Raw genomic sequence first — 27,870 nt, 5'->3', positions numbered from 1 at the left:
AGTTAAAAATATAAGGAATGAATAGGTTTAATAAGTTATACGCTTATTTACATTTTGTTATTGTTGTAGTGACATCTAGTAGCGAATAGCGTCAACCTCATAACTATGCTGTGCGTGTAGTGAAAAAATAAATAAAGGGAATTAAATAATTCGTTAAAATAAGTTATTTTTGGTCACATAAAATATATTATTAGTGTTAAGAGGTAAATTATTACATAAATCCTCTTTCGTAATAATAGAAATGACATCAAAAAAAGAAGATTATCTCACGTTGACAGTAACTGCATTTTCTACTTAAAGATGTTTTAATGAAAGAAATATACATTTAATTAAATTATATTTACCGAATGGAATATGATTAGACGCAGACTATTTAGATTTGTAAGTATAAGAATAATTTAAAAAAATACCGAAAGTAAATTATAACACCAAGGTTTTATTAATACTTATCGCTTTTAGATCGCACGAGCAACATCACGGTATATAGGACAGTATGACATCATATATCTCAAACATGAAAAACAATCTGTGGTTCAAATTTCAAGGTTGGCCATATTTTATTTTCATATCCATAAAATTCTTAACCTATTTTTTACGTATAATAGTTCTATCTAGATTAATGTATTAATTTTACAATTGAACTCTGTCGGTATGTACTTTAAACACATAAGTTAAACAGTATAAGTTTATAATCTAGTCTTCAAATATATATATATGGATTTTCTAAAGCCACCGCATTAACCATTGCCTTCCTTTCCGTATCACCTCCATGTCCGTCATTCCATAATTGAGTGTTTTTTAAGGAATTATTTGCCGCTCACCTCTATCTGAAGCCAGCTGTGCTTACAGTATTCTGGCAACTACTTGACTTGGGATTTAAGGATGGATGGATACTAATCTATCGAATAACTTATAAAAGCGTGCCAATTCTTAAAAGGCCAGCAGCAACAAGTGCTCTGGCAATCTATAAGGTATCACTTAACATCAGATGAGCCTTGCCATTTATATAAAAAAATACTACGCAACTACTTACGTGTTACACTAAATTACATGTTAAGCTACTACTTACATGTTTGGTAAGATGCTAGATTTTACCAAACATAACACTATTATTCGAAGTCCTATCAATTTTTTTTGTATTTTGCCTAGGTTTACGGATAACGTAGAAATACCGGTATGCAACCACCAGAGATATATCCATACGAGCAGGCTTTTGCTCGCTATCGAAGATGTGAAGGCACCGACGTTTCCAGACTCCGTGTCTAGTGGCGATATAAAGTGAGTTATTTCAGCCGATTAAAAAAATTAATGATTAGTTTATCACATCCACGCGTATAGTTTTGTGTTCAAGCGTAGCTTTGTCGTCTGTGGTTTTGTCTAGGTGATCAAGAGATCCTATATGATTTTATATCAAACCTATATCGATAAATGACAGTGTTAATAATTAGTGACTAATGTTTTAGTCTTAATAATTTATTAATTATTATAATAAAAGTGTATTTTTTTGTTTAGTGTGAAGTAAAATTTAAACCCAAGTCTGAAATATTCAAGCAACTTGCTATCTTATTTAAAAATTCGCTTATTTCTTTAATTTAAGGAAATCCATGATTTCAACTTAACGCCGGAACGGGTTTCTCTATATTTTTAAAAGTTATCGCAATATTGTGTAAATTTTATATATATAAGTATCATTCATTCGATTATGAATGTTTTGTACATATATTTATTACCAAATTAATAATAGAATAGCAGAAGATTGTGACGCATACCTAGCTATTTTAAATCGGTTATTTTACTTTGGCTTTAAGGTTAATAAAAAATGAAGGAGATGCAGTTGCAATGGACGAGGTGGTGCTGGAGATCGAGACTGATAAAACAGCTCTGCCTGTTATGTCACCAGGCAATGGGAAGATTGTTAAAATGCTCGTTAAAAATGGGCAATCTGTCAAATCTCAGCAGCCATTGTTTCAGGTATGTTTACCTTTATAGGTTGGTTCTAATAATATTAAACTATTTGACCAGTTCCTAAATCCAGAACAGCTGTACCGATTATCATTTGGTTTCATTTAATGATTCAGGTTTGATTTAATGTATTTGTCTTCGACAAGAATTAGAAAGTTATACCAAAAAAAAGAAAAAAAATTCAATGCAAAATGTTCGTGGGTTTCGTAATTGTCAAACATTTAATGTGTTTTTTTGAATCGATATATCCACAATGTTCGTATATAGGCGTATTTTAGATTTAAAATATGTAGAATAATAGGAGTAATGAAAAAAGGATTGAGATAATATATTTATTGTCAAAAAATTTTACGTGCTTCTGACGCGTATTTCATTTAGTATTAATTTAAAGTAGTGGAATAAATTAATGTAGAATTTTTTATTTATCCCGCCAAATCTTTTTTGTTTAAATAATTTTCAGGTTGACGTCACTGGCGTGGCACCAGCAAAGCCCGCTGCGGCGCCATCTCCAGCCGCTGCTCCTGCCAAGCCAGCAGCTGCCCCAGCCGCTGCTGCACCCGCCCCCGCTGCTGCAAGACCTGCTGCTGCTGCTCCTGCCCCCGCTGCCGCAAGACCTGCTGCTGCTGCGGCAGCTCCAGCAAAAGCTACAAAAGCAGCCGGTCCAACGGTAAGTTAAAAATTTTAAAAATAAACAATCCGCGAAAATGGAGGACACCGTGAGCAATTTCTGCAAAAACCCTACATCTTTTAGTCGATACCAACTCCGGGGAAATAAATACAGATAACACAACATTTTCTGCAGCTGTAATACTTTTTGACATTTAACACCTTTGTCTTCAGTCACCGTGACCACGCACGCTGTAAAGCACGCGAAACGTCGGTTTAAATTTAAAATTATGTACAAATAATTATAAGTTTAAATACAATAATACATAACTATAATCCGTAAAAAAGTGTTTTTCTTTAAAAATTTTAAGTTTAGATATTGTCATAATATTTTTTATAATATGTTCGTACAACACTGCAGTCAGGAAGGATTTTTTTAAATATATTTAATTAAATTTACAGTTGGCAGCACAGAGACTTGGCGATCCAACGCAAATGATATCCGGCTCCCGTACGGAGTTTCCGGTTCCGATGAACAAAATGAGAAAAATCATCGCTGAAAGACTGAAGGATGCACAGAATACTTGTGCTATGTTGACAACCTTTAATGAATGTGATATGAGGTATAAATAAGAAGAATGTTATTAGTGATATCTTTGACAAAACGCCTTAATGAGTGACGTGACGGTATATAAATAACTTAAAGTATTGTATATTATATGTGCAGTATCTAGGGGTCTTTACTAAATGACAGTGTCGAGAAAATTAGTCTAGACTAAACTGCTAGTATTTTCAGCGTGCTACTCTCATCCCTCAGGTATAAGGTTCGATCTCCGGCTGTGCACCAACTTTTCTTTCTTTACTATTTAACATTCTCTTGAACGATGAAGAAAAATATCCTAACGAAACCGTCTTGCCTCAGACCCAAAAAGTCAGCGACGTGGATCTGGCTGCCTATTAAATTGACAAATGATCATGAAACAGATACAGAAATCTGAGGCCGAGGCCTAAAAAGAATGTAGCGCCTCTGATTTCTCTTAACTGGATAATTTATAATCAAAAAATCTGGAATTGGTACCTCATACGTACGTTAAAAAGTGCTAGATTTACTGTTTTATTTGTTTTAAATTTCTACTTTTAAGTAAGCTGATGGCATTCCGCAAAGCGAATCTGGCGGCCTTCACGAAGAAATGGGGGGTAAAACTATCCTTCATGTCACCGTTCCTCAAGGCATCTGCAAATGCTTTACTTGACCAACCAGTCTTGAATGCAGTTATCATTGGGTCTGATGTTATTTACAGGTTCGTTAAAACCACACCCATTTTCTCATTGTGAAATGGTTCTAGATGTCAATTTCTTTTAAGGTTTTCGCTGTCGTAAAGATAATTTCTCATTTCTTTCAAAAAATATTTCACCCGAGTAACAAATACTAAGTTATGGCTTATTGGCTTGAAAAATATTTTGCTTTTTTATGGCAGGAGGCTCTACCGAGGTTAAGTGATACTACTGCCCATGGGCACATTGCCAGAAGGATCGCAAGTGCGATGCCAGCCTTTAAACTACTTCTAAAATCCTATCCAAACAATTGGGTCCTAAGTAGGATATATTATAATAATAATTAAGTTTATTTGCCTCTTCACAATACATATTACGGGTTTACATGCATCTTTATGCGTGGCTGGGACTCATAATAGGACTGCAGAAGTCAAAAGGTCACCAGCCTACTATCGCGAAAAAATACCAAGTGACATAACTACACAGTTTTTTTATAGAACACGGGCATACTTAACACTAGACGAGGCTTCTGCCCGCCTCGCCTAGTGTTAAGTGATACCGCCGCCCATGGTCACTTTCAATGCCAGAGGGCTGGCGGGTGCGTTAGCGACCTTTTATACAACGACTAAACTAAAGTTTTAACAAAATGAAACTGAAGCATGAGGGATTGTGTATGTGTAAGAATGTGTTAATTAAAGATGAGAGAAAGAATTTAATTAGAAGTCTACCTCAAACGGGAATAACAGGTGAAAGTTGTGGTAAGTACACCTACTGTTTTAATGTTTATAGAGACTATGTGGATATATCTGTAGCTGTGGCGACTCCAAAAGGTTTAGTAACACCTGTGTTGCGAAATGTGGAATCGATGGACTACCCTCGCATCGAACTTGCGATGAACGCGCTCGCGGAGAAAGCAAGAGCGGGTATAGATTTGTTTAGATTGCATTGAATCGTGGAATTACCTTCATAAAAAATAGACAGGTCTAATTGTATTGTTTTAATTGATATGCATGTGTCGTTTCATGACAACGTTCACATAATTTGAGAGAAAGATACTTTAATTAGAGTTTAATTAAAACTACTATTGTGTGTCTGTGCTGTCTTTAAACTAACAATGGAATTTCAACTAGTTTTTTTATGTGCATAATTATTATTTTCACCGATCAATCTCCTTAGTCCCTTCTCCATCTAGACGACACTAGCTAAGTACCTTGTGCCCAGTTGGCACAAATTAAAGCCAATAAAAAAAACTACTAGTACTGTTTTTTTATAAATATTAAGTGACATGAAATTAACAGCGATTGATTCTAAAATGACCAAGTAATAAAAAAAAAGAAATAAGCAGTTTTTAATACTTTATGTCATTAATAACGTCAACAAATTATGACACGCTGTTCACATCTATAATTCTGAGATTAAAAATTCTCTAAACGAGTAGTAGTCATCTATGTATCAAAGACTAACAAGTCATTAATGTACTGTAAAGATAACATGTTAAATGAATTTACCAATGTTTTTTTTTCTAACGTCCAAAAGGGGCAGTCATCGCAACCTATAGAAACCCATAATTAGTGATTACTAAGAAAGAGTATCTTACAACTTGAGATTGTTCGAGTTATGCACCCTGTTTAACGACCATGATATTTTTATGTAATATGATTGATATTTATTTTTACCAACATTATTATTATCTATTGTATAGTTATGAAAACATTGTTTTTCCACATAAAGGGAGAATGCAACTATCGGAAATGCAAGGAGGGACATTCACAATTAGCAACGGAGGTGTCTTCGGTTCGCTGTTGTCCATGCCCATAATTAATATGCCTCAGTCCGCAATTTTGGGCATGCATGCGATTTTCCAACGACCAGTCGCAATAGATGGCAAGGTATTTAGCGTATAGAGATATCGAGTTTGAATAGCGTTTGGTCGAACTGTGTACGAAAAACAATTCAATTGTTTTTTCACGGCTTACGCTTGTGGTAACACTTTAGTGATACGTGTATAATTGGATTGAGACGGTTATTTCATTAACGAATGAAAATTTTGAAACAGTTGTACGCTCATAATGTGATGGGATTTGGTGGAGTAGACGACTTTAACTATATAGTTAAAGTCGTTTGGAACATAATTATGTTAGAGTCGAATATTAATAATAATCACAAGCCCCGACGCAACTCTCCAATCTAACCCTAAGAATACGACCGTTCTTCCAGTCAGCGACATGTATCCCATTTATCTCTGCCAGATTAACTTACGAATAAAAAATTTTCAGGTTGAAATAAGACCTATGATGTATCTAGCGCTGTCGTATGACCACAGATTAGTAGATGGGCGTGAAGCTGTTCTCTTCCTTCGGAAAGTGAAATCGGGAGTCGAAGATCCAACATCAATTATAGCGGGACTTTAATAGCTTATACCTAGGTTTAGGTACATTCCAGAGCAACGACAATTTACTGTATCTTCCAGTTCTTGCACAGCGCTTACCCTGTCTTTATCACATTACAGTGGAGGAACGTTATTGGTTTTATGGTGTTCATAACTTTTATTGTTTAGGACAATCCCTAACAGACTCATATTAGCTTCTAAATGATTTTGATGTAGCGTAATTTTTATCAATTCCGAAAATAACATTTGTGTGCTCCAGTTGTCTGATTTTACCTATTTATATATGTTAGCTGTATGTAACAATTTGTTTTAATAAATAAAAGTTGTAGCTGTTATTTTTTACTCATACCTTTATTCTAATTTATATAAAATGTATAAACTATATTCTTTGCAAGATCCGATCAATACCAAAATTAAATTATTATTCCTTAGAAATATATTAACTGCTATATTGAGAGCAGTGGCGTGGGGGCCTAGGGGCTGGGCGGGGCAGTGCCCCGGGGCCCTTAAGCTCAGGGGGCCCTCGAATCCTTACCAGAAATCTCGATCGAACTGAACTTTTGGAAAATTCTCCCATTCACAAAATAAATATGATAGGTTGCAACTCCACTTTAATCATGACAACTCAGTTAAGTTATCTTAACTGAGTTGTGAATTTATATTCAAAAATTATGGGTAGGGAATTTCTCTAAATTCTTTCTTTCTGTAGGTTGGCATTGTTGTCAATTTGACGGATAGTGCGTTGTATTATTCATCGATGTGCGTTTTATTTGTCTTTCGAGAACGGTTAAAAATTTAATGCTGTATCAGGAATAAGTAATCTCCTGTCAATAAAATTTTGAGTACTAGTCAATGTTGTGGTTAAATTTTATTTGATTTTAAAATTCATATTGATGTCCGTTAAGTCAATAAATCGTGTCAAATCTCTAGATTTCGGCTACAGTTCATTGTATAAATACATTATATAACATCGTGAAAAAAAATGCAAGTCATCTGCAGTAGGTAGGTACATTATTTCAGATTCGCGGGCAGGAGATCGTTCATGGTCTCCACCGTTCAATGTGGTAACACTAACGATGATAATTTTTTCCGGGGATTTCCTAGCGACACTTGTAGCATATCATATTGCTCTTTCCATTTATTTTACTTTTAACGTCGTTACTGAACAGTCAGTACCTACCTACTTGAGCACAATCTAATATTGCATTATATAAATAAATTACAAAACTAAAATTACCTATGGATAAAAAGAAACAGGAGATAGTGAACAAAACATTCCCAAAATTGACATGTTATTTATTAGGCCTGCCTGCAAGTACATCTGGGCAAAATATTATTTTATATTGATAGTGACTCAAATAATATGGTAACTGCAGTGTTGGTTGAGAAGCCTCCTGAAGAAGATTCGACAATTATTGTGGCTGGAGTTTGTTATTTATGTTGCTACTGTTTAATATTTTTATTCCTTGCCCAGCAGTGCCCAAAAGAGAGCTTAAGTAGCTTAAAATTTTTAAAGAATTTGTATATTTCATATTTTTATTTATTATAACCTAATCAGTTTACATAGCAGTGAGGCCCCATTTTTTAATTTGTCCTAGGGCCCTTGGTTACCGTAGCTGCCACTGATTGAGAGTCTAACAACATAAAGATCAATGTCGACGTGTCTGGATCTTTTAGTTGAAAAAATTGGCGATGGTACTCGTGTGATGTAATCTTTTCTTTTTATTTTATTTAATTTAGTACGGCTAAAACTAAATTTAACTAATTTAGTTGCGACTTACTCGCGTGCAATATTAAATATGGAAATATATATAAGGTCTTAGGTGAGAATTGAAGTGTGTCTGATCAACGACTGCAGCGAAAATAACTTGGAGGTGTTCCAATCCAGGTCCCTCGACACATCAACATAATCAGTAAGTATCATCAAATTCGTGTGTATGATTTCTAAACCCGGCTTAAGTCGTAACCGATTAAAATTGTTATAGCCGGCTACTCTGTCAGTTACCATAGTCAGTCCATTAATATTTTACACATGTACTTGATCTGTGGTGAATATCGATAATTGTCAACTGTCACATTAATCAAAATTAATAATCTGTTTGTATTCTCTTAGGTAAAAATTGTTTATTTCGCAATATTGTTGCTGTTTTGCAAAGTAGAGTTGAAATCTGAGTGGTTTAAAATATTAATAGTTTCTAGTGTATTATTAAGTACTTAGTTATGGTCATAATATATTAACAATATGAGACGAGGTCATCAAGGTATTGGTGGATGGCGTAGTGAAAACCCACGTATATTTAGACAACGAAACTGTGGTAATTCACCATACCGAACCCAAAGAAACTATAACCAACTAAATACTAGCAGGTAAGAAACAGCAATCTATACCTTATATTTAAGGTAACCCCCGCAAACTTTTGTTTTGCAACAAATACATTGCCGCCATAACTGAAATTATATCAATATATACATAATTTGTTTTTCCTTCCAATATAATCAATATCAAATAATTTAAGTTTGCTTCAAGAATAGAATTATGACTAACTCATTTTGATTTGATCAACAGATATCTAGGATCTAGGCCGTATAGACCACATATCACCTCTCACGTTGGAAATAACCATGGAAATCAAGACCATGAATGGACTAGATATAGACAAGAATCCCAATTTTCATTTGCAAGAGCAAAAAATAAGGAACCATACCAAAAATCTTTTATGAAAGAAAGTAAACATGGAGATAGCTCTAGTAATTATGAAGGGTCTTCTCACAATTCTGAGAGATATTTGATAAACAACATGGGTGATATTGATCAGAGACAAATCATTCAAAATAGAATTCATACTATATCACCTTGGATTCATGATGTTGAAGAAAGAAACTATATTAATACATATAATGATAAATCAAATCAGTATAATAAACACCAATCTGACTATGCTGGTCATAGACCACCTTCATCAGACCATTATGGTGGCAATCCTGTATCTACAAATGAAAATTCAAACACATTTAGTAGGTCTGTTGATGACACAGTTAATATTATAAGAAAACGATTATTAAATCGAGAAGAAACCCACCAAACAAATGAAGATATAAAGGATAATGAAAATCATAATATGGAAGAAAACATGAAATCCATAGAGAGGTATAGTCAATATGATCAAAATCTAATAAAGAAGAAAACACCTAAGCCAAGAAAAGTGAGTTGTGAAAGAATTAAAAATAAAATTGTTCATCAATTATTTAAAATGGACAAAGAAAAAATTCATAAATTACTAGAGAACCCAAATTCTTCTACAAAATTTGAATATGCTCTAAATAGTCTACTAACTGAGTCTCAAAACAGTTTTAACCGACATAAGAGATCTGTAGCTGAGAAATCACTCTGCTCGTCAAGTAAAGATTTTATGCAAAATGACAATAACACAATTTATGAAGACACTTTTATGAAACAAATGCAATGTATTCTTGATCCACAAGATACTATTTTATTGGAAGATATTAAACCAGTTGTAATGGCAGAGTTAAACAACCTCTTGCAATTCAATGAAATTGATAGTAGATATACTTATGACCACTCCACTAATTATTCCTATCATAATGATAATGATGCAGCTGAAAAATATCCTCAAGATAACCATACATATAACTATTCAAATAAACAAGAGCATGATAGTTATTATGAAAATTTTGAAGTAGAGGTGAGTAATCTGACTTCAGAGGATTCTATGCCTTTATATGAAAGAAGAGTAAGAAATAAAAGTATTACATTCTCGTCTGATACAAAAACAGAAACAGGTTGGAGATCTTCTACTGCAATTGAAACTGAATGGAACAAACCTTGGGATGCTGATAATAAATCTGTCTCTCCAAGAAATGAATTATCAAAGTCAAGTGACCAAAGTACACCACTCTTTGAAACAAATGCTGAATCTTTAGAAGAGGAAGATACATTTGCTGAGTTAGATAGACAGTATCATGTTGTTGTTGACCATAATTTTATTGAGGATGATGAGTTATCCAACCCAATTCAATTTTCACCTTCATCTCAACGACAAATACAAAATGATACTCTCACAGGTCATGTCATCAATAAAGAAATGAATATTTTGAAACCTCCCGAAATAAACGAAACACATCTTAAAGACGAGATAGTCAATTTTGGATCAATAAAACATAAGTCGTTTAGGGTGCCTATAACTGAAGTTAATGGTGAGGAAAAGAGCTATGATCAAAGTATGACATGGTCAGTAACAACAGAAGCTGAAGAAAATAAATCATTGGATATTGAGACAAAAACGAAAACTAATGAGCTTATACATTCAGAAGCAACTGAAACATCAACCCTAACATCTAATTCACGGAAACGATCTATAGAACAAAGACCATCTCATAGAAAAGAAAAACGAAAAAAATCCCTGGACAAGGATGAAAATAAAAAAATATGTCAGGAAAAGGTTGCTGGTGTCATAAATAAAGATAAAATTTCTAGTAATACTGAAACTATGTTAAAATATGAATCAAAAACTTCTTCAGATTCCAAACAAAACAAAGAAAAGAATTTCCACTCAGATAACAATAAACAAATCACCCATGACAGAAATAGTTCGGAAAAATATGTGAAAGATAAAGAAACACCCATTAAATCAAAAACTTGTGAAGATAGAAAAAGACAAGACTCTACCTCATCAAATCATTCCACCAGTCCTAAAAATATAGCAAGTGTTCCACCCACATCCTCAACCAAAGCTGATTCGAAATCTTCATTGAAATCTATAGATATGTTTACAGAAGTTCCCAAAAAAGTTAATATTCATCAAGCATTCAGAAACACAGCTGTTAATAAAACAGGCAAACAAATAGCTCAGATAGCCCCTAAACCTTTATTAAATTCTAATCAGAAATTACAAAAAAAGCAGGAGTGTTATCATGGTTCAAAAAAATATTTATCAAAAGAAACTCAAACGGGTAAACTTTCCATAACATCGCAATTTACACAAACAGGTAGAAAAAAGTTTGTTGCAAAATCTATTCAAGTAAATTTACAGGAATTTGAAAATAAAAAAAGTACTAAATCCACTGATGCCTTAGAAAGAATGAAACAAATCGATTTAGAGATACAAGAATTGCTTCAAGAAAAATTTAAACTATACAGCTCTCTAGAAAACACAGTTGGTACTGCTCACATACCAATGCAAAATTTAGGTATGACTGTGTTAAATGTGAGTTCCTTTGAAAATAATAAAGAAGATAATGATATAGAAAATACCATTGTTAACAATTTTATAAATATTCCTGCTGATGACTTAGAAAAAAATGCATTTGAAAGTATAGAGAATCACGGTCCATCCTCTGCGAGAAGTCAACGACGACAAAAGCAAAAAGTCTCCCCTGATTTAGAACAGAATTCACATGTAAAGAATAGAAACAAAGCTAAACCACTAAATATTTCGCTTATTGAACAGATTATTGCTGACGATAGACCCCTGGAAGATATTATATCACTAGATAATCTTGAGACTACTCCGAGCAAATACAAAAAGAAGCCAGTCAAACCAAAAAAGCCAAAAAAAAAAGCTTCAAGTAAAACTAAAAATAAATATTATCAAGTACATAATCGGATTGACTTAAAAGAATGTTACATATCATTATTGCGTGAAGATTTGAGTAAGTATATGATTGGTGATAAAGTTAGAACAGAAGGAGAGACAGACAATAAAAGTAATATTGATGTGAATGAAGTTATACAACAACCTGATGTGATGGAAAATTCAATAAGTCCTATTGCAGAAGGATCAGATGTGGCATCAACTTTATGTGAAGAACTTGTGGAGGAAACCGCAGCGAGCATCAGCAGCGAGATTCAATTCGACATGTTGGACGTTTCTGAAGATATTGTTATTGGTGAAATCGACGAGAAAGCTGTAACTGAGAAAGTACAACAAGTGCCAATAAGTGAAGAAATAATTTTGGATAACAGTCAGTCGTCAATAGAGGATAACACGGCGCCGATTGAAATACGAGGCGGTGAATGTAAACTATATGATTATCTGGCTGATGAGAATCTGCAGCGTGACTCACTTGTTGCAAGTGGAAATGCCGATGCCATTCTAGCTATAGAGGTGCGTCTAACTTTTCTATTTTTTTACTACCCAATGACATGGGGTTTTTACTGTTTAATTGAACCATAACCGTTAGGTAGGTAGATCGACCTTTATTAAACAAGAAAACAATAGCCTCCTTCTAAAATTATATATTTAAACATATTAAAAGTGACATTGTCTTATATGTATATTTTTTCTCTTTATTTTACAAAATAATATAGTATATTACAATATATTACATTACAAAACCGCTGTAGTTTGTATTAATGTAACCATAGCAGTCTTGTTTAGGAGAGCGACAAATGCATGTTAAAGTAGTTTTTTAATTTAGAATTTATGTTGGTTAATGTTAGGCTATCTGTTATGTGATTGGGTAGACTATTTATTGGCCGCGGTAGAAAATACCGCAAAAAGTGCTCGACTAGAAGACATTTTTTTACTTTTTCTGTTATTGGCAGTATTTTAATTATTTCATTGTATATTTTCAGTGTGTTGGATCAAACTTCTTAGCGGCTGGTCTCGACGGAAATGTTTATTATTTTAGCGGTGACGGACATTTGATCAGCACGCTACGGGGATCTAATTTAGCTGTAACATGCCTTTGTGTAGTAAAAGAGAAGTATGGTACTACGGTGTATACTGGCTCCCTGGATTCACGTATACGTAATTATGATCTAGAGGTATATATTTATAATCAGTTTGGTCTAGGGTTTAGACTTTAGGGTGTGATATAATATGTAGTTTAGAAGTTCTTATATAATCATATGTATACTAAAATAAAGAATGTCATAAATCAGTGCCAGTCAATAGGTATAGTTCTTTTTATTCCTTTTTATACAATAAATACCTTGTTTTATAGATGAAAATAATTGTTACGAACTCGAACTATATGCCACTTTTAGTAAATATGTTTTTTTAGATTTTTTTATTCTCATTTCAGACGGGACTAGAGAAAGGCCCCGAATGTAATGTACTAAGTCCCATACAAACGATGGATCGCGCTTGGGACACGGTATTCGTTGGTACAAGGACTGGTTTTGTACTTCAGTTTGAATGCAAAGTAAGTTTTTTTTTTAATTATAAAATAGTCTATAAATAATAAATAACAAAGCCAAAAATCTGTACTAATATTATCAAGAGAAAATATGTGTATTCTTATAACTAAGAAATAAATTAATGGCGCCTTTCTAGGTCTGGGCCTTTTTTTGATTTCTGCATCTGTTTCATTATCTGTCAATCAAATAAGCACCAATCGACTTTCTTTCTATGTGCCCATTTAACATTTGCTCGAACTGTGAAGGAAAACGTCGTGAGAAAACCGACATATCTTAGACCCAAAAAAGGCGACGACGTGTGTCAGGCACTGGAGGCTGATCACCTACTTGCCTATGAGATTTAAAAATTGATCATGAAACAGATTCAGAATTCTGAGTCTTGTAAGGCTGAGAGGTTGTAGCGCCACTGTTTTTTTTTAATATTCATGAATTTAAAAAAAGTCTTATCTCATGTGCCTATTGAAACCCCAGGACTTGGCACTCTGGAACCTTAATGACTAAATCAAATCACATTGTTTATTTGCCAGATTAGTGATACAATTAGTTACATAAATTACAAAAATCCGCAAATAAATTAGGTTTGCATGCCTATTTTATAATGTCATATATATGTATAATATACCAACAATAAAAAGCAAGTGACGTAAGGTATTTAAGATCTGTGCCAAACTTTTAATCTAGATTTTCGTTCACGCTGTAAAAACACTTTCCCTTTAAAGATTTAATCACCTATAATTCCATTTTAGAACAACTTACTGATACCAGTGAGTACAGTGAAGTTTTCGGACCAATCAATCTTGGCACTGCGGGCAATGAAGGAAGGGCCCAGAAAGGTTTTGTTGGTCGCTGCCCGCTCTGAGAATGTGACAATCAAAGATGCCCAGACTGGCCTCTTACTCCGGACACTCAATGGACCTAAAATGACTGTGTATACCCTGTTGTATGAAGATGGGAAAGTGTATTGTGGAACCAGCAGCCATCAGATACAAGTGTTTGATTATACAGTGAGTAATTGATAACTAGACTGTAAGCTAATAATATATTAAGATTAAATTTTTCCTTAGGGGCCGTTCATAAAATACGTTCGCATACAAGGGGGGGGGGAGGGGTCTGGCTGAGTGTGACAAGATGTGACAAGGGGGGAGGGGGGGTATAGGGCAGCGTGACGTTCGCCGTTTATTATTCTTTGACATGAGCGCTAAATAAAAGTTTTTAATTTTCAGAATTTGTCTACTATCATTTAGAATTTATCATACTCACAAGGGGGGGTGGTTTAGTTTTTGTGACGAAATATTTCTAGGGGGGTCACAAAAAGTGTGACACAGCGTGAAAATGGGGGGGGAGGGGGTCAAAAAAAGCTGATTTCAGTGTGACGTATTTTGTGAACGGCCCAATATAAGCAATAATTGATGACATACTTTCCTATCGAGTCACGGCACCAGCCGTAAACTAATGGACTGATAAAGTTTAACACTAGTTTGTACGATGGCGGATGGCAGGAAATTGTTTTTTTTTTTTCATCAAATTTTTAGAGAGAATTCAATGTTTAGAGACAAGTGAAATAATGAGTCAAGTTTAATATAGGGTACCTAAGAAACACTCACAGGTATTTCAGTATTTTTAAATTACTTTTAATATATTTTCTTATTTTTTAGAGTGGCTCTCATGTCGGAACCCACGAAGGGGGTAAAGGCGCAGTTTGCTTACGGGCGGTGGGAGGACTTTTGTTCGCAGGCTGCTATGATGGATGTATTTATGTATATAGAGAGGGTGAACCCAGGCCTTTCGCACAACTACGCGGACCCAGCCTTATGTTGTTATGTCTGACTATTGTTGGCACTAAGGTAAGTGTTTTTTAAACTACTTTAATTATTACAAATTAATACAAATTTCTGTCATAACGCTATTGAATTAGCTCAAAAAACCTAAAAAAAAATAAACTAATCATTATTCTCATTAAATTTGAACTGGCAAAGAAGACAGAGTGTGTAGGCCGAGAGAAAAAGCCAGAGCCAAAACTTTCAGCACTCCTTTAAAACAGCAAATCATCAAACAACACTTATTTTAAAACGAATATCGCAAATTAATTAGAAGTAGCCTACCTAGTACTAGTCCCAGGCTCTTTTACCAACTAGCAACCTTAACTTCATAAATCAGTTTAGTAAGATAACAATGTTATGAATAACAGCTTGCCCATACCTGAGGCTTGAAACAAAATCACTTTTCGATGGGCTTGACACTACCGACAAAAGAATTTGTATGAGAATAACATTAGCTCACGTGACCACAACAAATTTGTATGAAACAAATTCGTTTGGTGTTAGTGGGTCACACCAGTCGAAAAGGGAGTTTTTTCTCTAGCCCCTGGTATCCATTCCAAATACTGTAATAACAGATTACTTTTGCTTGAATTGGATTTAATATCGGCAATCTTACCACATACCTATATGTTGGTCTTTATTAATCAGTATAATTAATTCTAGATTACTGCTTTGTTTCAGATTATTGCTGGTTTCAAAGACCGGAGTCTGTACATATGGAAGATACCATTAATTATATTGCAAGAGATGATATTGTAAAACGTGTAATTAACTGTTAGGTTCATAGTTCGCCTTTATTCTTGAATTATTTACCTCGTTTGTACATAAAAGAAAAGATTTAATAAGACCTAAGGTTGTTTTATTTATTAGTAATAATTTGTATATATAGACCATGGACCAAATGGGCGTTTACAAATAGTGCTGAAACTGAGTCCACACTGCTTGATAAATGTGGATGAAATAATCAAATAGCTAAGTTATATACAGAAATCACATCGCATAAATAATAAAATATTGTTTGCTATCTGAAATAGGCCATAAATGCATTAACAAACGACACCACATCCCGTCCTAATCTGCTTCTCTTAAGCCCCAGTAATTTTACCTACAGAAGGGAACACTCATTGAGTTATTCTCTTAAAGTTATTTTTGTATTTAGTTTTTGGGAAATAAGAAAGAACATAGGATTTTCCATATTGTTTCTTCATTTTTTTTTCAGTAATATGCTGTTTTAAAATTATATTCTGATATATAAGTTGACATAAACACGTTTCTGAACGAAACATAATTTTTGCCAAGTGGCAGTCTATATGCCATCTGTGTATTTGTGACTTACGTCAGTGTGGGTGTTTCACGGCAGCCATTATTTCTAATTTCTACGTAAAAAATTACTTTAGTTTTCTATATTGCGCTGCACTTTTTCCAAACAAAGGAATTCGTTATTTTTGATAAATTGTACTACTTCATCAAAGTGTTCGAAATAAAATTATAGTACAAAATGAATCCAGAATAGTAAGTATTGGTGTCACGATATAGTGTGAAACAAGGATGGGCTAAAATTTTATTCAAAAGTTAATAACTTTTACCTAAGACTACAAATGTTATAGTGATATTATTTGATTGACCACAAATTATTCGTTGGTTCGTGTTAATTTCTTTGTGTAAATGTAATGAGAAGATGTTGTGGTGACTCATAAAGTGTACCAAAGAAATCGAAACGTAATCGTTAACAATGTGAATGGCGTTTAAATTATCTTAGAATTGAATATATTTGGAACTTCCGAATTATGTTTCCTTTGATATCTCATATTATAATATTTGAATTATAAAAGTCTAATTCTTTGTCTGTGTACTTAATACGCCTCCTTTATTGCATGTGTTTTTTTACACGTAACTACATTAGTTAGTACTCAGTACGTAGTGCTTTAAGAATTTCTTGTTTTGGTTTTCAGCGACTACTTGTTCAAGCTTTTGTTGATCGGCGATTCCGGGGTGGGAAAATCGTGTCTTTTGTTGAGATTTGCAGATGACACATACACAGAGAGCTACATAAGTACTATTGGTGTGGACTTTAAGATAAGGACTGTAGAATTAGATGGCAAGACAATAAAATTACAAATATGGGATACAGCAGGACAGGAGCGGTTTAGAACAATCACATCATCATACTACAGAGGAGCCCATGGAATCATCATCGTTTACGATTGTACAGACCAGGTATTTAAAAAAAAAATATTGGTTTATTTTTGTGTACCTATGGTTTGGTAATGCCCTGTACATAAAACCTATAAATTACCCTATTACACCTTTTTCTTAAAGAACTGAGTGTTATCTTAATTTGTACTGTTATATTGGACTTTACATCTTAAAATATAATGAGACACTTAACTTGAACATACCATTGATTTTGGTTATAACAATGATAAAGAGACAACTTTAGTTTGTTGTCTTTATATCAGCATGTTACCAGAAAAGGTAAAGATATACAAACACATATTCTGAATATAAACACAGTTTCTCAGCTACTCAGATATCAGTAAATAAAGTTTACTCTAAAATGTACACAATAAATTTTACTGTGAACTGTACATGCTAAGCTCATATATATTACATTGAATATGATAACAAAAGTCTCTGATTGTAAACAAGAGACAAGAAAGCTCTTTGTGTTTGGTGGCAGATCTGCGTGGCATTTATAGGAACTTTGTTACAAATGATATATTAAAAATAATAGCTTTACCTAAAGTTCTTATAGCTACATGATTTTTTTTATTTAATTATGTTGATAATTCAAGGGACTTATATTTAAAGCCACTATAGCTAAATGGTTGCTACAACCAAGGTCTTATTAAATGAAATCCACTGTGAAATTGTGTTCATTTGTATATTAAAGTCAACATTCTTTATTAATTGATGAAAATTTCGCCTTGATTTTAATTATCATCAATAATTCATGAAACATTAATATTGGATGTTTATAATTAATTCAATATTACTTTATTCTTCACAATCATTATTTCGCAAATAATTTCCTCTACATGGGGTTGTCAACCTACTTTTTTTATGTATCATTGTTTATATTTTTAAAGTTACGGAATTGATTAATCAATCTATCGCAGCAGTATTTGTTAAGATAATTTTATTACAGATTAATCTTAAAGATATTAAAATATTTTTTGTATTTTTAAAGGATTCATTTAGCAATGTGAAGCAATGGTTGGAGGAAATTGACCGCTATGCATGTGATAATGTCAATAAGCTGCTGGTCGGCAACAAGTGTGATCTCACTACAAAGAAAGCTGTTGATTATACTACAGCCAATGTAAGTAAACAGACACTATTCCTGTACCTGTAGCTCTGTTATATGTTTAAAACTGTATGGGCATAATTATGTGAAGTGCAATTTGTTTATGATACTTGTGAGTTATACTTATAGCTCAGTTTCAACTGCAAATACTAACTTGTGAGCCAATTGTTACTTACAAAAGAGATGGAATATTTTATGGAACTCGTAGTAGAGCCTTGCTATTATTGCTATTTAAAATGACTAAATTATATACAGAAAATAAAACGTAGTTATTTTAAATTAAATATTTACTTAAAATAACAAAATTATAGAAATGTAATGGTAAATAGGCGAGGCTTTGAATATTTCTTAATATGCTATCAGTTTCCTAGTTAAGGAGTGGCATTTGTTGTCATAAAAGCAGTTGCCATTGCCTAAATTATTAAAGTGTTTTAAATACTTTGTTTGATTGGTGTCCTGTTGTATAGTTATATGTGAAGCAATATTGAACATAGGAAAGGAAGGAAAAGAGATTTGAAGCGTGTACCCTAGAGTAATCAATGTAGTTTACATCTATGCCTTTTTTTAGGTTGCTTTTGCATGTTATATATATGTGATTTCTGCAGCATAATTTTAGAGAAATGCATCTGCTTATGTTTACTTTTAAAGCCAAGGCCTTAAGAATGAGATAAAGTTGAATGACACCTTATCTTCAAAGGGCATTACAATTTTATTGATAGCACTTTTAATAATTTGCAATTATTTTGAGAAGTTGCGGGCGGCTATAAAATAGTAATAATAGCTCATTTATTTTCAAATGTTTAGATTATTTTACGGTTTTTTCATGTCACTTGATATCCTATATTGATCGCAATGCCGTCATAGGTTTCTTTAGGTTTTTCGCTTCCTGCTAACATTTCTTACGACTTTTTTTTTACCTCACTGCTCCTGCATCTTTCCCTTGATCGTATCCATATAGTTCGATTTAAAGTCAACCTTTCATCTGTGCTTCTTACTACTCAGTAGGATGTTATCTAAGGCTTCTATAATTTTTGTAAGGTAAACGTTAGTTCGTAACGGTAGTTCACGAAATGACTAGAGAAAATTGATCAAATCGTTGAATCATGATCATCAATGTTTAATATTTTCATAAATTGTATATGATAATATCATAATGAAATAACCATATGATGAAGTAAGTTAGAATTTATTGATTGCTCGACATATTTACAACAATTTTCCAAACCATTTTAATGTGCAATTTGATGATTCAATCTTTATTTTTCAGCAATATGCTGAACAGCTAGGTATTCCATTCTTGGAGACCAGCGCGAAGAACTCCACGAATGTTGAGCAAGCGTTCATGACGATGGCCGCTGAGATTAAGGCGCGCGTTGGTCCGCCATCTGCCGGTTCACCGACATCCAGTATGTCCGTCAAAATCGACCAGGGAAGGCCCATTGATACTGGCAAGTCGTCTTGCTGCTGAATATTACTCTCACTTGGTAAGTTACACACTATTCAAATAATATTTATTAAATATCGTGTTATCGTCTTTTTACACATTAGTGGTAATAAGTTCATTACATTAAAAATAGTCAAAGCTAGGAATCGTTTCATTAAATAAATTTATTTGAGATATAATAGAAGGACTTTTTTAGTTTATTTTACATTATATTTATACATAAATTACAGATTTATTATTTTATATTTTATAATAATATTTTCTTAACATAGAATGGACAAAAAATTAAGTTGTACAATAATATTATAATTCAATTGTATTTACGGATTTAACAAATTTGCAGTAACTAAAACTGAATAAATCCGAGTCATAAATATTATAGACTAGATAACTAACTAGATAGTTATGTAGGGTAGTATATAAAAAAAATATTTAAATGTACTTTTCCATCGCATTTTAGGCTGGCGAGACAATGGAGCCGTCCCGGCCGCAGCTCGCCTCACCACACTATTAAACGCAATTACAACAAACGTTTTATCGCATTAATTATTATAAACAAATCTAAAAAATAGTGAACTTATTTTAAGCTAACTTCTCTTAAGTTGCAACGTCCAACATATTGTTAGTTCAACGGAACGGTGAAATGTATGGGTGTATGTTTATACATATTTATATATAATGATTATCGTAGGTATAATATTACGTGCTCCGAGCAGATGATCCAATCGACGCGGGAAATTTAATGTTTTTGTATTTAGGATTATAGTAAAATAATTAAAATCTAAAGGTTCACTCGATATGTTTGTTCTAGGCTAATAAGCCGGCTTCTTCACTCGAGGTACTTCAATTTTGCACTGAGTGTTATTCCATTATATTTGTATTGTTCCGCAATGGCTGTACCACATTTTGTGTTAGGACCCGATTTGCTTGACTTTAACGCCGTGTGTGATACAACTAAAATAGTTCCAGATTTCTAGTATCAACCCGTTGTACGGGTTCATATCTTCATTACTTACCACAAAATTGTAGATATAGCAAATTGGCCTTAGTGTTAGACGGATGTATAGTTATAATGTTTAGTCATCAATTTTGATTCAGCGGGAACATAGTATTAAAAGACATTCATTAATATCACTACAGTGGTTGTCGTGCGATTTTTCAACTTTCACGTTAATTTTTAAAGTTCTGTCTTAAGTATTATGATTTTATTTAAACGCAATAATACATGTGGCATTTGAAAAATTGCATGCGAATTTTCATTAATTGATCGTATGAAACTTAATTATTTTTGTACTGTTATGTGAAGAGTTAAGTTTAATTAGATCCGCTAACCCACTGTAATTCTGTATTGAGGGTTTCTTAGAAATTAAAACAGTATGCTATTAAGGATGTTTTATTTACAATACCAAATTTATCCAAATATTGCCATTTAAATAAGTAGGATATAAACGAGAATTATTACACATCGTGGCAAACAAAAATGCTCTGGAATTGTTGGATTCCCAAACTGGAAACTCGAGTATATATCCGTAAATGATTAATAAGTCAAAGACATTTTTAAAAATGTTTTACCAATCAAACAGTGGAGAATCAACAACAACATCTCATCATATATTCATAGTCGTGACAGAGGCCGTGCAAGTTGAGAGGGCATTGGAGAAACTCTGGACATAGTATCGGTAAATTATCTGAAATAAATGTTAATCGTGAAAACTATAGGAAACTATCTCCACCTACACAGTTTTAAGGGTGATAAACAGAAATGAGAATTGCAAAATGACATGGAAGTCTTAGTTCCAGCTATAGTCACGTTGAATACGTTATTAAATAAAGGTTCGATTCCCAGAAACTCCTAATTTCAAAAACATTTATATGAATCCTATTATTTACACTTTTCAAATGTTATAAAGAAAATTTAACTTTAAAAATTCAATCTTTTTGAAGCGAAGTGAAAATGCAATGCTGTTAAGTTATTAAGCCGGTTGGTGCAGCATTTGAAAACAGTGAACGTAAAAATATGTCTGCTTAAGACATTCTTGTTAATAGATTCAATCTTTTAATTCCATTTTCAAAAACTAGCCCTGTATTGTTCAAATAACGTAAGTTTATTTCCGACATTTATAAAAATTAAACTTTTTTATTTCGATTCTCTTAATTGACCAACTTTTCAAATAATATATATACTTCACGATAAAAAACAATTTTTTTTTCATAAGTTTGGGTGTATCAAAAAAAATCTCAAAAAAAATTATGGTAACTCAGAAAAATCTGTTTGATGCCCCCTTTGGGTTATTACGAGACTTACCAAACACATGCTTACATCCACAACAGTACCCATGTATTATTGCTTCGTCGTCCTCACAACCTCGGGGTGGACATCCATTGCACCATACACCAACACCCAACCAGGGCATGTTCCCTAAATTATAAATATAAAATGTATCCAAATTGAAATTATTAGAAAGTCGGTTGTTAACCTAACATTGGTTTTTACATATTGTAAGTGTCTACAATATAAAATAATAGCCATGAACAATATAATGCTGCAAATACTTCTTTTTACGGAGGAAAACTTAGTTAATTTGACTTTATCTCTGTAAACGTCACCAAACAATCCACGTTTTATTGGGACGGGGGGAAACTGAGGTCTGAGGAATGTGATAGCCGACATGGCCAATGCAAGTGGCACTGCCGGAAATTATTAGCATTTCAAAATAGACGATTTTTTAACTGCTGTAAGCTATATGGAACGAAGAGTTTTATTCTAACTCCCATTAGTATTACGTTTTACTGTAGTCTATTTTAAAATTAATGTATTTAATTACCACGAAATACATATACGAACCATATTTCTACGCTTTGTCCTTTATTGTGACTTGTGAGATGATGTTTAGTTTTTGTGTTTTAAATATTTATAACTACTTACATCTAGGTGCTTTCCGAACAACACTAATACCAGTTTCCATGGAAGGTTTATAGAAAAAACCAAAACTGCTTGCTATAAAGTAGCAAAAAATGTATACAATTTTTAAATTCATGTTTACGAGTAAGCTTCATACTTTTCTGCTTTGGTTTATATTATGGAGTAAATGACTTAATTAGGTGACCACTTATAGGTCACTGCCATGCAGATAGTTCTAATTACCTTTTAAGAATATATTTTAACCTTTATGAGTATTTCCATTCCCTTTAAAAACATCGGTCTAATGCCAATTTTCACCAAAATATGGACAATATTTTAGTAAATTGCACTACGGGTAAACAACATCTTAGGAATGAACGTTAGTTAAAATAATAGAAATCGAAGAATTTTATTCTAGCCTTTACGACTATCGTATGGCGGCTGTAATCAATAAAATACATAGAATTTTTCAACATTTATTGAATTTTAATTAACTATTTGGCACGATTAAATACTAATAGAAGTAAAGTCTATTGTTTTGGCAATTTTTTACAGATTTTCTTAATGGAGTATAATAATGTTTAAACAAATTAGATTTTACATTACGTTTAGTGACTAAATCGGAAATATTTGTTTTGAAGGGAATCGAACCCAGAACGGCTTAGTTGTCGGAATTTATTATAAAGATATAAACTTCTACCACTTGACTGTGAAGGCGGTGTAAACACAAACTTTTAAAAATGTTTTGTGGGTACAAAAGATAAATCTAAAATTTAATTTTTAATACAAATAAAATAAATAATAATTTATTAATTCATAACACACGATTGGTTCGTTTTGGCAACCAGAGAATTACTTGTCTATGGCACCACAAAGTTTGTGGTTTTGACATTTAAAAGATTTGTTGGCACAGATAATTATTTTAAATAGAAGCTCGTTCTATCAGCTCTGTGCACAGGGAATGGTCGAGAAATTCATGATGAGATGGGACGGGCGGTAGGAGGGCGCCACTCTCCCAAGTTTTGTTTCCCAAACAGTTGCATGAGCAAACCTGAAATATATTTTTATTATATTGTCATATGAATTAAATATCATTTTAGAAATCATTTCTTACAAACAAAATAATTATAGTAATTTTTACATTTGAAAGATTAAATAGTATACTGCTGCAAGAGGTCTAGATTTTTATGATTTATTTATTTATCCTTTATTATGATTAAAGTTTTTCAAACGAATTCCTGTAAAATGACGTGAATTTGAAAGTTTTGAGATAAATCTTTTTGGAACCAGCTGCCCACTGAAGTATTTCCGAACCAATTCGACTTACGGTCCTTCAAGAAAAGAGCGTACCAATTCTTAAAAGGCGGGCAACGCACTCGCGAGCCCTCTGGTATTGAGAATGTCTATGGGCGGCGGTATCACTTAACATCAGGTGAGCCTCCTGCCCGTTTGACCCTGTTCTATAAAAAATAAAAAGAATTATTGAAATATCATACTGAAGCCTGGTCATCATGGGATCTCTGTTGGGTAGTAATAAGATGACCATCTATTGGTAGCAACGTCTTCGATCCATCCTTGTCTTCGTCACGAGCGCTTTCTTCAGCTTGCCTGAAAATATTTCAAGGTTAATCTTGTTCAATATTGTTTCAATTCTACTGATATTTTAATTGTTATGTGTGGATGCACAACTAATAAAAACAAATACATACTAACTGAATGTAACTTACATAGTCATAAAGCGTAGAACCAACAAGTTGATGCTAGCAGCAACCACAGCCAATCCAAAAAGAATAAAAACCAAACTCAGCGCTACATATCCTGGCTTACTGGTGAGGGCTTGATCATTCTGAAAGTATTTTTATATATAATACATACAAACTATATATGACATACTTGGTAGATAAATCAGCTCATAGTATGGTGTCGTACTAAGTATATGCTCAAATCAAATCAAAATCATTTATTCATTTAGGTAACACAATGTACACTTATGAACGTCAAATAGAAATGCATATTAAATGTAAAATTAGGATGTAGATCGCAAGAGAAGAATTGGCAATAAACTCTTCGCAACTCTTTTTCAAGTGCATGATTAAATTAAATTTGTTCTTGGCCTTTGGGAGGGTTGTGCAGTAACGGGCGAGTGCAAAAACCGTTCACCTCATTAAAAATAATGGTGTACTACAATATTTCTACTACCATACCTGTAAAGCAACATAATCTCCAAATCCTATAGTGGTAAGAGTGACAAAGCAGTAGTAGAAGCTGTCAAAATAGCTCCATCCTTCATATCTTGAAAACACTGCTGCACCTGTTACATTTGAATGATATTAAACCATTGGATGTATGGATTCAATTCCAAAAGCATTCAGACATAAAGCTGTTCCAATGCAATGGTAATAAAACATGTGGAAGTGACTGCCGTATTGGATAATTAGGAGACATTCATTCCTATATCATATTTTTAAAATAAAAATTGCTAAGTGTTCAGAGTAACAGGTATTTAAATATTATTTAATAACTACAAGGTAGAGGGGGATTCAAGAAATAAGAGATTGATCAAATGTCGTGATTTTTATGTCTATATTATTATGTATTAACAATTAAATACAATAATATAGTAATTCAAGAATTCATTTCAATATTTTTAAACAATTCTGTCAACATTATGTCCATGACAAATACTCCAAATTCATGTGGGGACAAAAATAACACTTATTTTATTAAATTCCAGTATTTTTCATAGGACCCATATGAAATTATCGAGAGACGATTGTATTTACAATTTTGATAATATATCTTTTACCTTTTAATTTTGATTTTGTATAATAAAAGCAGTACTTATAAGTTTTACCTGTTGTAATTATAATAGAAGACAACATTCCAGTGGCAAACATAAGATTCATTTCCGTAGCCTCAGTTGTGTTACATCGCAAATAACACTTAGCTCGCCGTATAACCACTGACGCAAATTTGTTAAGACGCTCACCAATACTTTGGAACATAACTAGACCCAGGGGTATACCCACCTAAAATAAAAACAACAAAGGCATTATTTATACTCTTTAAAAATACAATAAAAACACAACAAATAATAAAATTACGACGTAATTCCATAGCACATTAACTGCCAGTTCAATAGTGTAAGTCAAATAAGATGAACTAGCAAGAAACTCTCCAATGTTTTTAATAGTAATACACAAATGTTTAGCACATGTTATGCCTTATTCACCCAAATAAACAATGTCCTAGTGGTTAAGTGGATAAGGCAATACTGAAACATGCCTTGGTTGAGTGTCGGCACAGAAGGCCCCTTTACCTATAAAGTAATAAAAATTATGATTCATATATCTAAGGTTAAGAACCATAAAGGGATATGGGACCACAGAATTATTATATTATTACCCCTGGAAGAATATCAACCATGTATTTTTATTTTAGCAGGTTTTAGGAGGTATATATCATACAATTATTTGTTTTAATATTTCTTAACATTTTGTTGCATCACTACATAGTATAAAACAAAGTCGCTTTCTCTGTCCCTATGTCCCTTTGTATGCTTAAATCTTTCAAACTACGCAACGGATTTGGATGCGGTTTTTTTTTAATAGATAGAGTGATTCAAGAGGAAGGTTTATATGTATAATAACATCCATTAAATAGTGGAGAAGTACTGTTATTTTTGAGGTTTCTAATGTGATGTCAAAAATAATTAAATTTTTTCTGCTTATTTTGCAAACGCAGGCTGAACCGAGTTTTATCATAATAATGTACTAAGTATTGTACACATTGAAAAGGTCTACGGAAAAGTCCCTGAGGTATATGTCTATCTCTTATGGATAACCCACATTTTATATACAACGTTCACAGTTTTTCTGTAGGGTATTAGTATCAGCATTGCACCCGTGCGAAGCCGGGGCGGGTCGCTAGTTTCATAATATTAAAGATAGGAAAAGATCTGTCCTGACTTGAACCTTATAACAACCAGATAAGAATATAATTAAATAAATAAATAAATTACATAGAAAATATTAATTTAAAAAAAATTAAGTACTAATAAAGTTCCATATTTTTCTCACTTTTTTCTTCATTACCTTAATTATTTTTACATTTGCTTAAGCTAACAATGTTTATAATTACCCAATTTATGGTGACATCCAGAATCATTAGGTCCTTAAAAGTCTGCAGTGGTTCAAATTATAAACAAAATTTGGGTGGCACACTAAAAATTATTAGGTATAAATTAAAAAACAAAAATTCACAACTTCTAAAACTCTTAATAAACTTATAACATGAGTCAAACCCAAAATCAAAACTAAATGAATAAATTGATAACAATTAAACAAAAAGTACACCAAAGGTTTTAATAAAAAAAAACATTTAATCCAATGCTATGACAAAGGCTGGGTTTTTTTTAATTATATCTTTTAATAAACTCACAAACCTACCATAGCATATGCCATACAAAAAGCTTTGCCTCCGACAGTGACTGGAGTAGAATGGCCATACCCAATCATGGCTAGTACAACAGTTGCAAAGTAGAATGCACCAGCAAACTTCCACTGAGGACCAGCTTTGTGTGGCTTATTCTCTATAATCACTATTTCTATCATATGATAGTCTTCTGGTGTAATATTGTATTTTCGTACTAAACCATTCTTCATGTCTGAAATACCATATAAAACAACAGTAAGTTAAAGTATTTTTGCCACAAGCACTGTGTAATGTGCAATAACAGTTTTAGTTCTTACCCGATAAAACTTCCCATCTTTTACTCTCTGTGTCAGACTCCAACGCATCGAAAACTGCTGCTCCAATAAGTAAATAGGTAAAGGTGCAAACAACCAAAGACAGGGTACGAACATTTTGTCGTTTCATTCTTTTCAAACTTTAATTCACTAAAATATCTATAATTTCAAAACATTTATATCATATATTGTTGTTGTATGGATTTAAATTGTTAAATGTTTACCACAGATGTCGTAGAGGCACAGAGTAATATA

The 27,870-nt window shown here is 32.8% G+C and overlaps 5 protein-coding genes across 5 annotated transcripts; 3 read left to right on the top strand and 2 right to left on the bottom strand.

The window, feature by feature from the left end:
* The first annotated feature begins 265 nt into the window (after positions 1–265).
* LOC110992011 (dihydrolipoyllysine-residue succinyltransferase component of 2-oxoglutarate dehydrogenase complex, mitochondrial-like) lies at positions 266–6,519 on the top strand. Its single transcript, XM_022257635.2, has 10 exons — positions 266–381; positions 460–545; positions 1,150–1,278; positions 1,809–1,971; positions 2,423–2,629; positions 3,031–3,191; positions 3,711–3,869; positions 4,633–4,766; positions 5,575–5,732; positions 6,120–6,519. The coding sequence occupies exons 1-10, from the start codon at positions 355–357 to the stop codon at positions 6,252–6,254; spliced, it is 1,359 nt and encodes a 452-aa protein (XP_022113327.2). The 5' UTR covers positions 266–354; the 3' UTR covers positions 6,255–6,519.
* A 1,804-nt stretch (positions 6,520–8,323) lies between these two features.
* Positions 8,324–16,061, top strand: LOC110991990. The gene is made up of 7 exons (XM_022257605.2): positions 8,324–8,599; positions 8,799–12,357; positions 12,828–13,019; positions 13,280–13,399; positions 14,141–14,398; positions 15,050–15,238; positions 15,896–16,061. The coding sequence occupies exons 1-7, from the start codon at positions 8,475–8,477 to the stop codon at positions 15,971–15,973; spliced, it is 4,521 nt and encodes a 1,506-aa protein (XP_022113297.2). The 5' UTR covers positions 8,324–8,474; the 3' UTR covers positions 15,974–16,061.
* Positions 16,062–16,532: 471 nt separating this feature from the next.
* Positions 16,533–21,351, top strand: LOC110991989 (ras-related protein Rab-1A). The gene is made up of 5 exons (XM_022257604.2): positions 16,533–16,726; positions 17,167–17,431; positions 18,405–18,536; positions 19,789–20,005; positions 20,426–21,351. Exons 1-4 carry the CDS (start codon positions 16,713–16,715, stop codon positions 19,987–19,989), a joined length of 612 nt encoding a protein of 203 aa, XP_022113296.1. The 5' UTR covers positions 16,533–16,712; the 3' UTR covers positions 19,990–20,005; positions 20,426–21,351.
* Positions 20,882–23,095, bottom strand: LOC110992019. Its single transcript, XM_022257655.2, has 3 exons — positions 22,892–23,095; positions 22,271–22,384; positions 20,882–21,653 (listed from the first exon to the last, which is right to left on the bottom strand). The coding sequence occupies exons 1-3, from the start codon at positions 23,001–23,003 to the stop codon at positions 21,556–21,558; spliced, it is 324 nt and encodes a 107-aa protein (XP_022113347.2). The 5' UTR covers positions 23,004–23,095; the 3' UTR covers positions 20,882–21,555.
* Positions 23,096–23,330: 235 nt separating this feature from the next.
* Positions 23,331–27,842, bottom strand: LOC110992021 (two pore potassium channel protein sup-9). The gene is made up of 7 exons (XM_022257660.2): positions 27,619–27,842; positions 27,316–27,533; positions 25,722–25,896; positions 25,072–25,178; positions 24,595–24,713; positions 24,364–24,475; positions 23,331–23,918 (listed from the first exon to the last, which is right to left on the bottom strand). Exons 1-7 carry the CDS (start codon positions 27,743–27,745, stop codon positions 23,790–23,792), a joined length of 987 nt encoding a protein of 328 aa, XP_022113352.1. The 5' UTR covers positions 27,746–27,842; the 3' UTR covers positions 23,331–23,789.
* Positions 27,843–27,870: the final 28 nt, after the last annotated feature.

This window comes from Pieris rapae, chromosome 1 (genome assembly GCF_905147795.1).
Source record: "Pieris rapae chromosome 1, ilPieRapa1.1, whole genome shotgun sequence".
In the NCBI taxonomy this organism is placed as follows: Eukaryota; Metazoa; Arthropoda; class Insecta; order Lepidoptera; family Pieridae; genus Pieris; species Pieris rapae.
Note: the sequence above shows the minus strand (reverse complement) of the source record. Positions and strands in the feature narration are given on the sequence as shown.

Excerpts from the sequence above, each read along its gene's own strand:
- LOC110992019 (XM_022257655.2), bottom strand. The coding sequence starts at position 23,003 with ATGAATTTAAAAATTGTATACATTTTTTGCTACTTTATAGCAAGCAGT. Across the intron at positions 22,385-22,891 it reads TGTTCGGAAAGCACCTAGAT|GGAACATGCCCTGGTTGGGT; the intron begins GTAAGTAGTTAT and ends TTTATAATTTAG. Across the intron at positions 21,654-22,270 it reads TGGATGTAAGCATGTGTTTG|ATAATTTACCGATACTATGT; the intron begins GTAAGTCTCGTA and ends CATTTATTTCAG.
- LOC110992011 (XM_022257635.2), top strand. The coding sequence starts at position 355 with ATGATTAGACGCAGACTATTTAGATTT. Across the intron at positions 382-459 it reads GACGCAGACTATTTAGATTT|ATCGCACGAGCAACATCACG; the intron begins GTAAGTATAAGA and ends TATCGCTTTTAG. Across the intron at positions 1,972-2,422 it reads CTCAGCAGCCATTGTTTCAG|GTTGACGTCACTGGCGTGGC; the intron begins GTATGTTTACCT and ends AATAATTTTCAG.
- LOC110991990 (XM_022257605.2), top strand. The coding sequence starts at position 8,475 with ATGAGACGAGGTCATCAAGGTATTGGTGGATGGCGTAGTGAAAACCCA. Across the intron at positions 8,600-8,798 it reads AACCAACTAAATACTAGCAG|ATATCTAGGATCTAGGCCGT; the intron begins GTAAGAAACAGC and ends TTTGATCAACAG. Across the intron at positions 13,020-13,279 it reads TACGTAATTATGATCTAGAG|ACGGGACTAGAGAAAGGCCC; the intron begins GTATATATTTAT and ends TTCTCATTTCAG.
- LOC110991989 (XM_022257604.2), top strand. Across the intron at positions 17,432-18,404 it reads TTTACGATTGTACAGACCAG|GATTCATTTAGCAATGTGAA; the intron begins GTATTTAAAAAA and ends GTATTTTTAAAG. Across the intron at positions 18,537-19,788 it reads TTGATTATACTACAGCCAAT|CAATATGCTGAACAGCTAGG; the intron begins GTAAGTAAACAG and ends TTTATTTTTCAG.
- LOC110992021 (XM_022257660.2), bottom strand. The coding sequence starts at position 27,745 with ATGAAACGACAAAATGTTCGTACCCTGTCTTTGGTTGTTTGCACCTTT. Across the intron at positions 25,897-27,315 it reads TTTGTATGGCATATGCTATG|GTGGGTATACCCCTGGGTCT; the intron begins GTAGGTTTGTGA and ends TTTTTATTTTAG. Across the intron at positions 24,714-25,071 it reads GAGATTATGTTGCTTTACAG|AATGATCAAGCCCTCACCAG; the intron begins GTATGGTAGTAG and ends AAATACTTTCAG.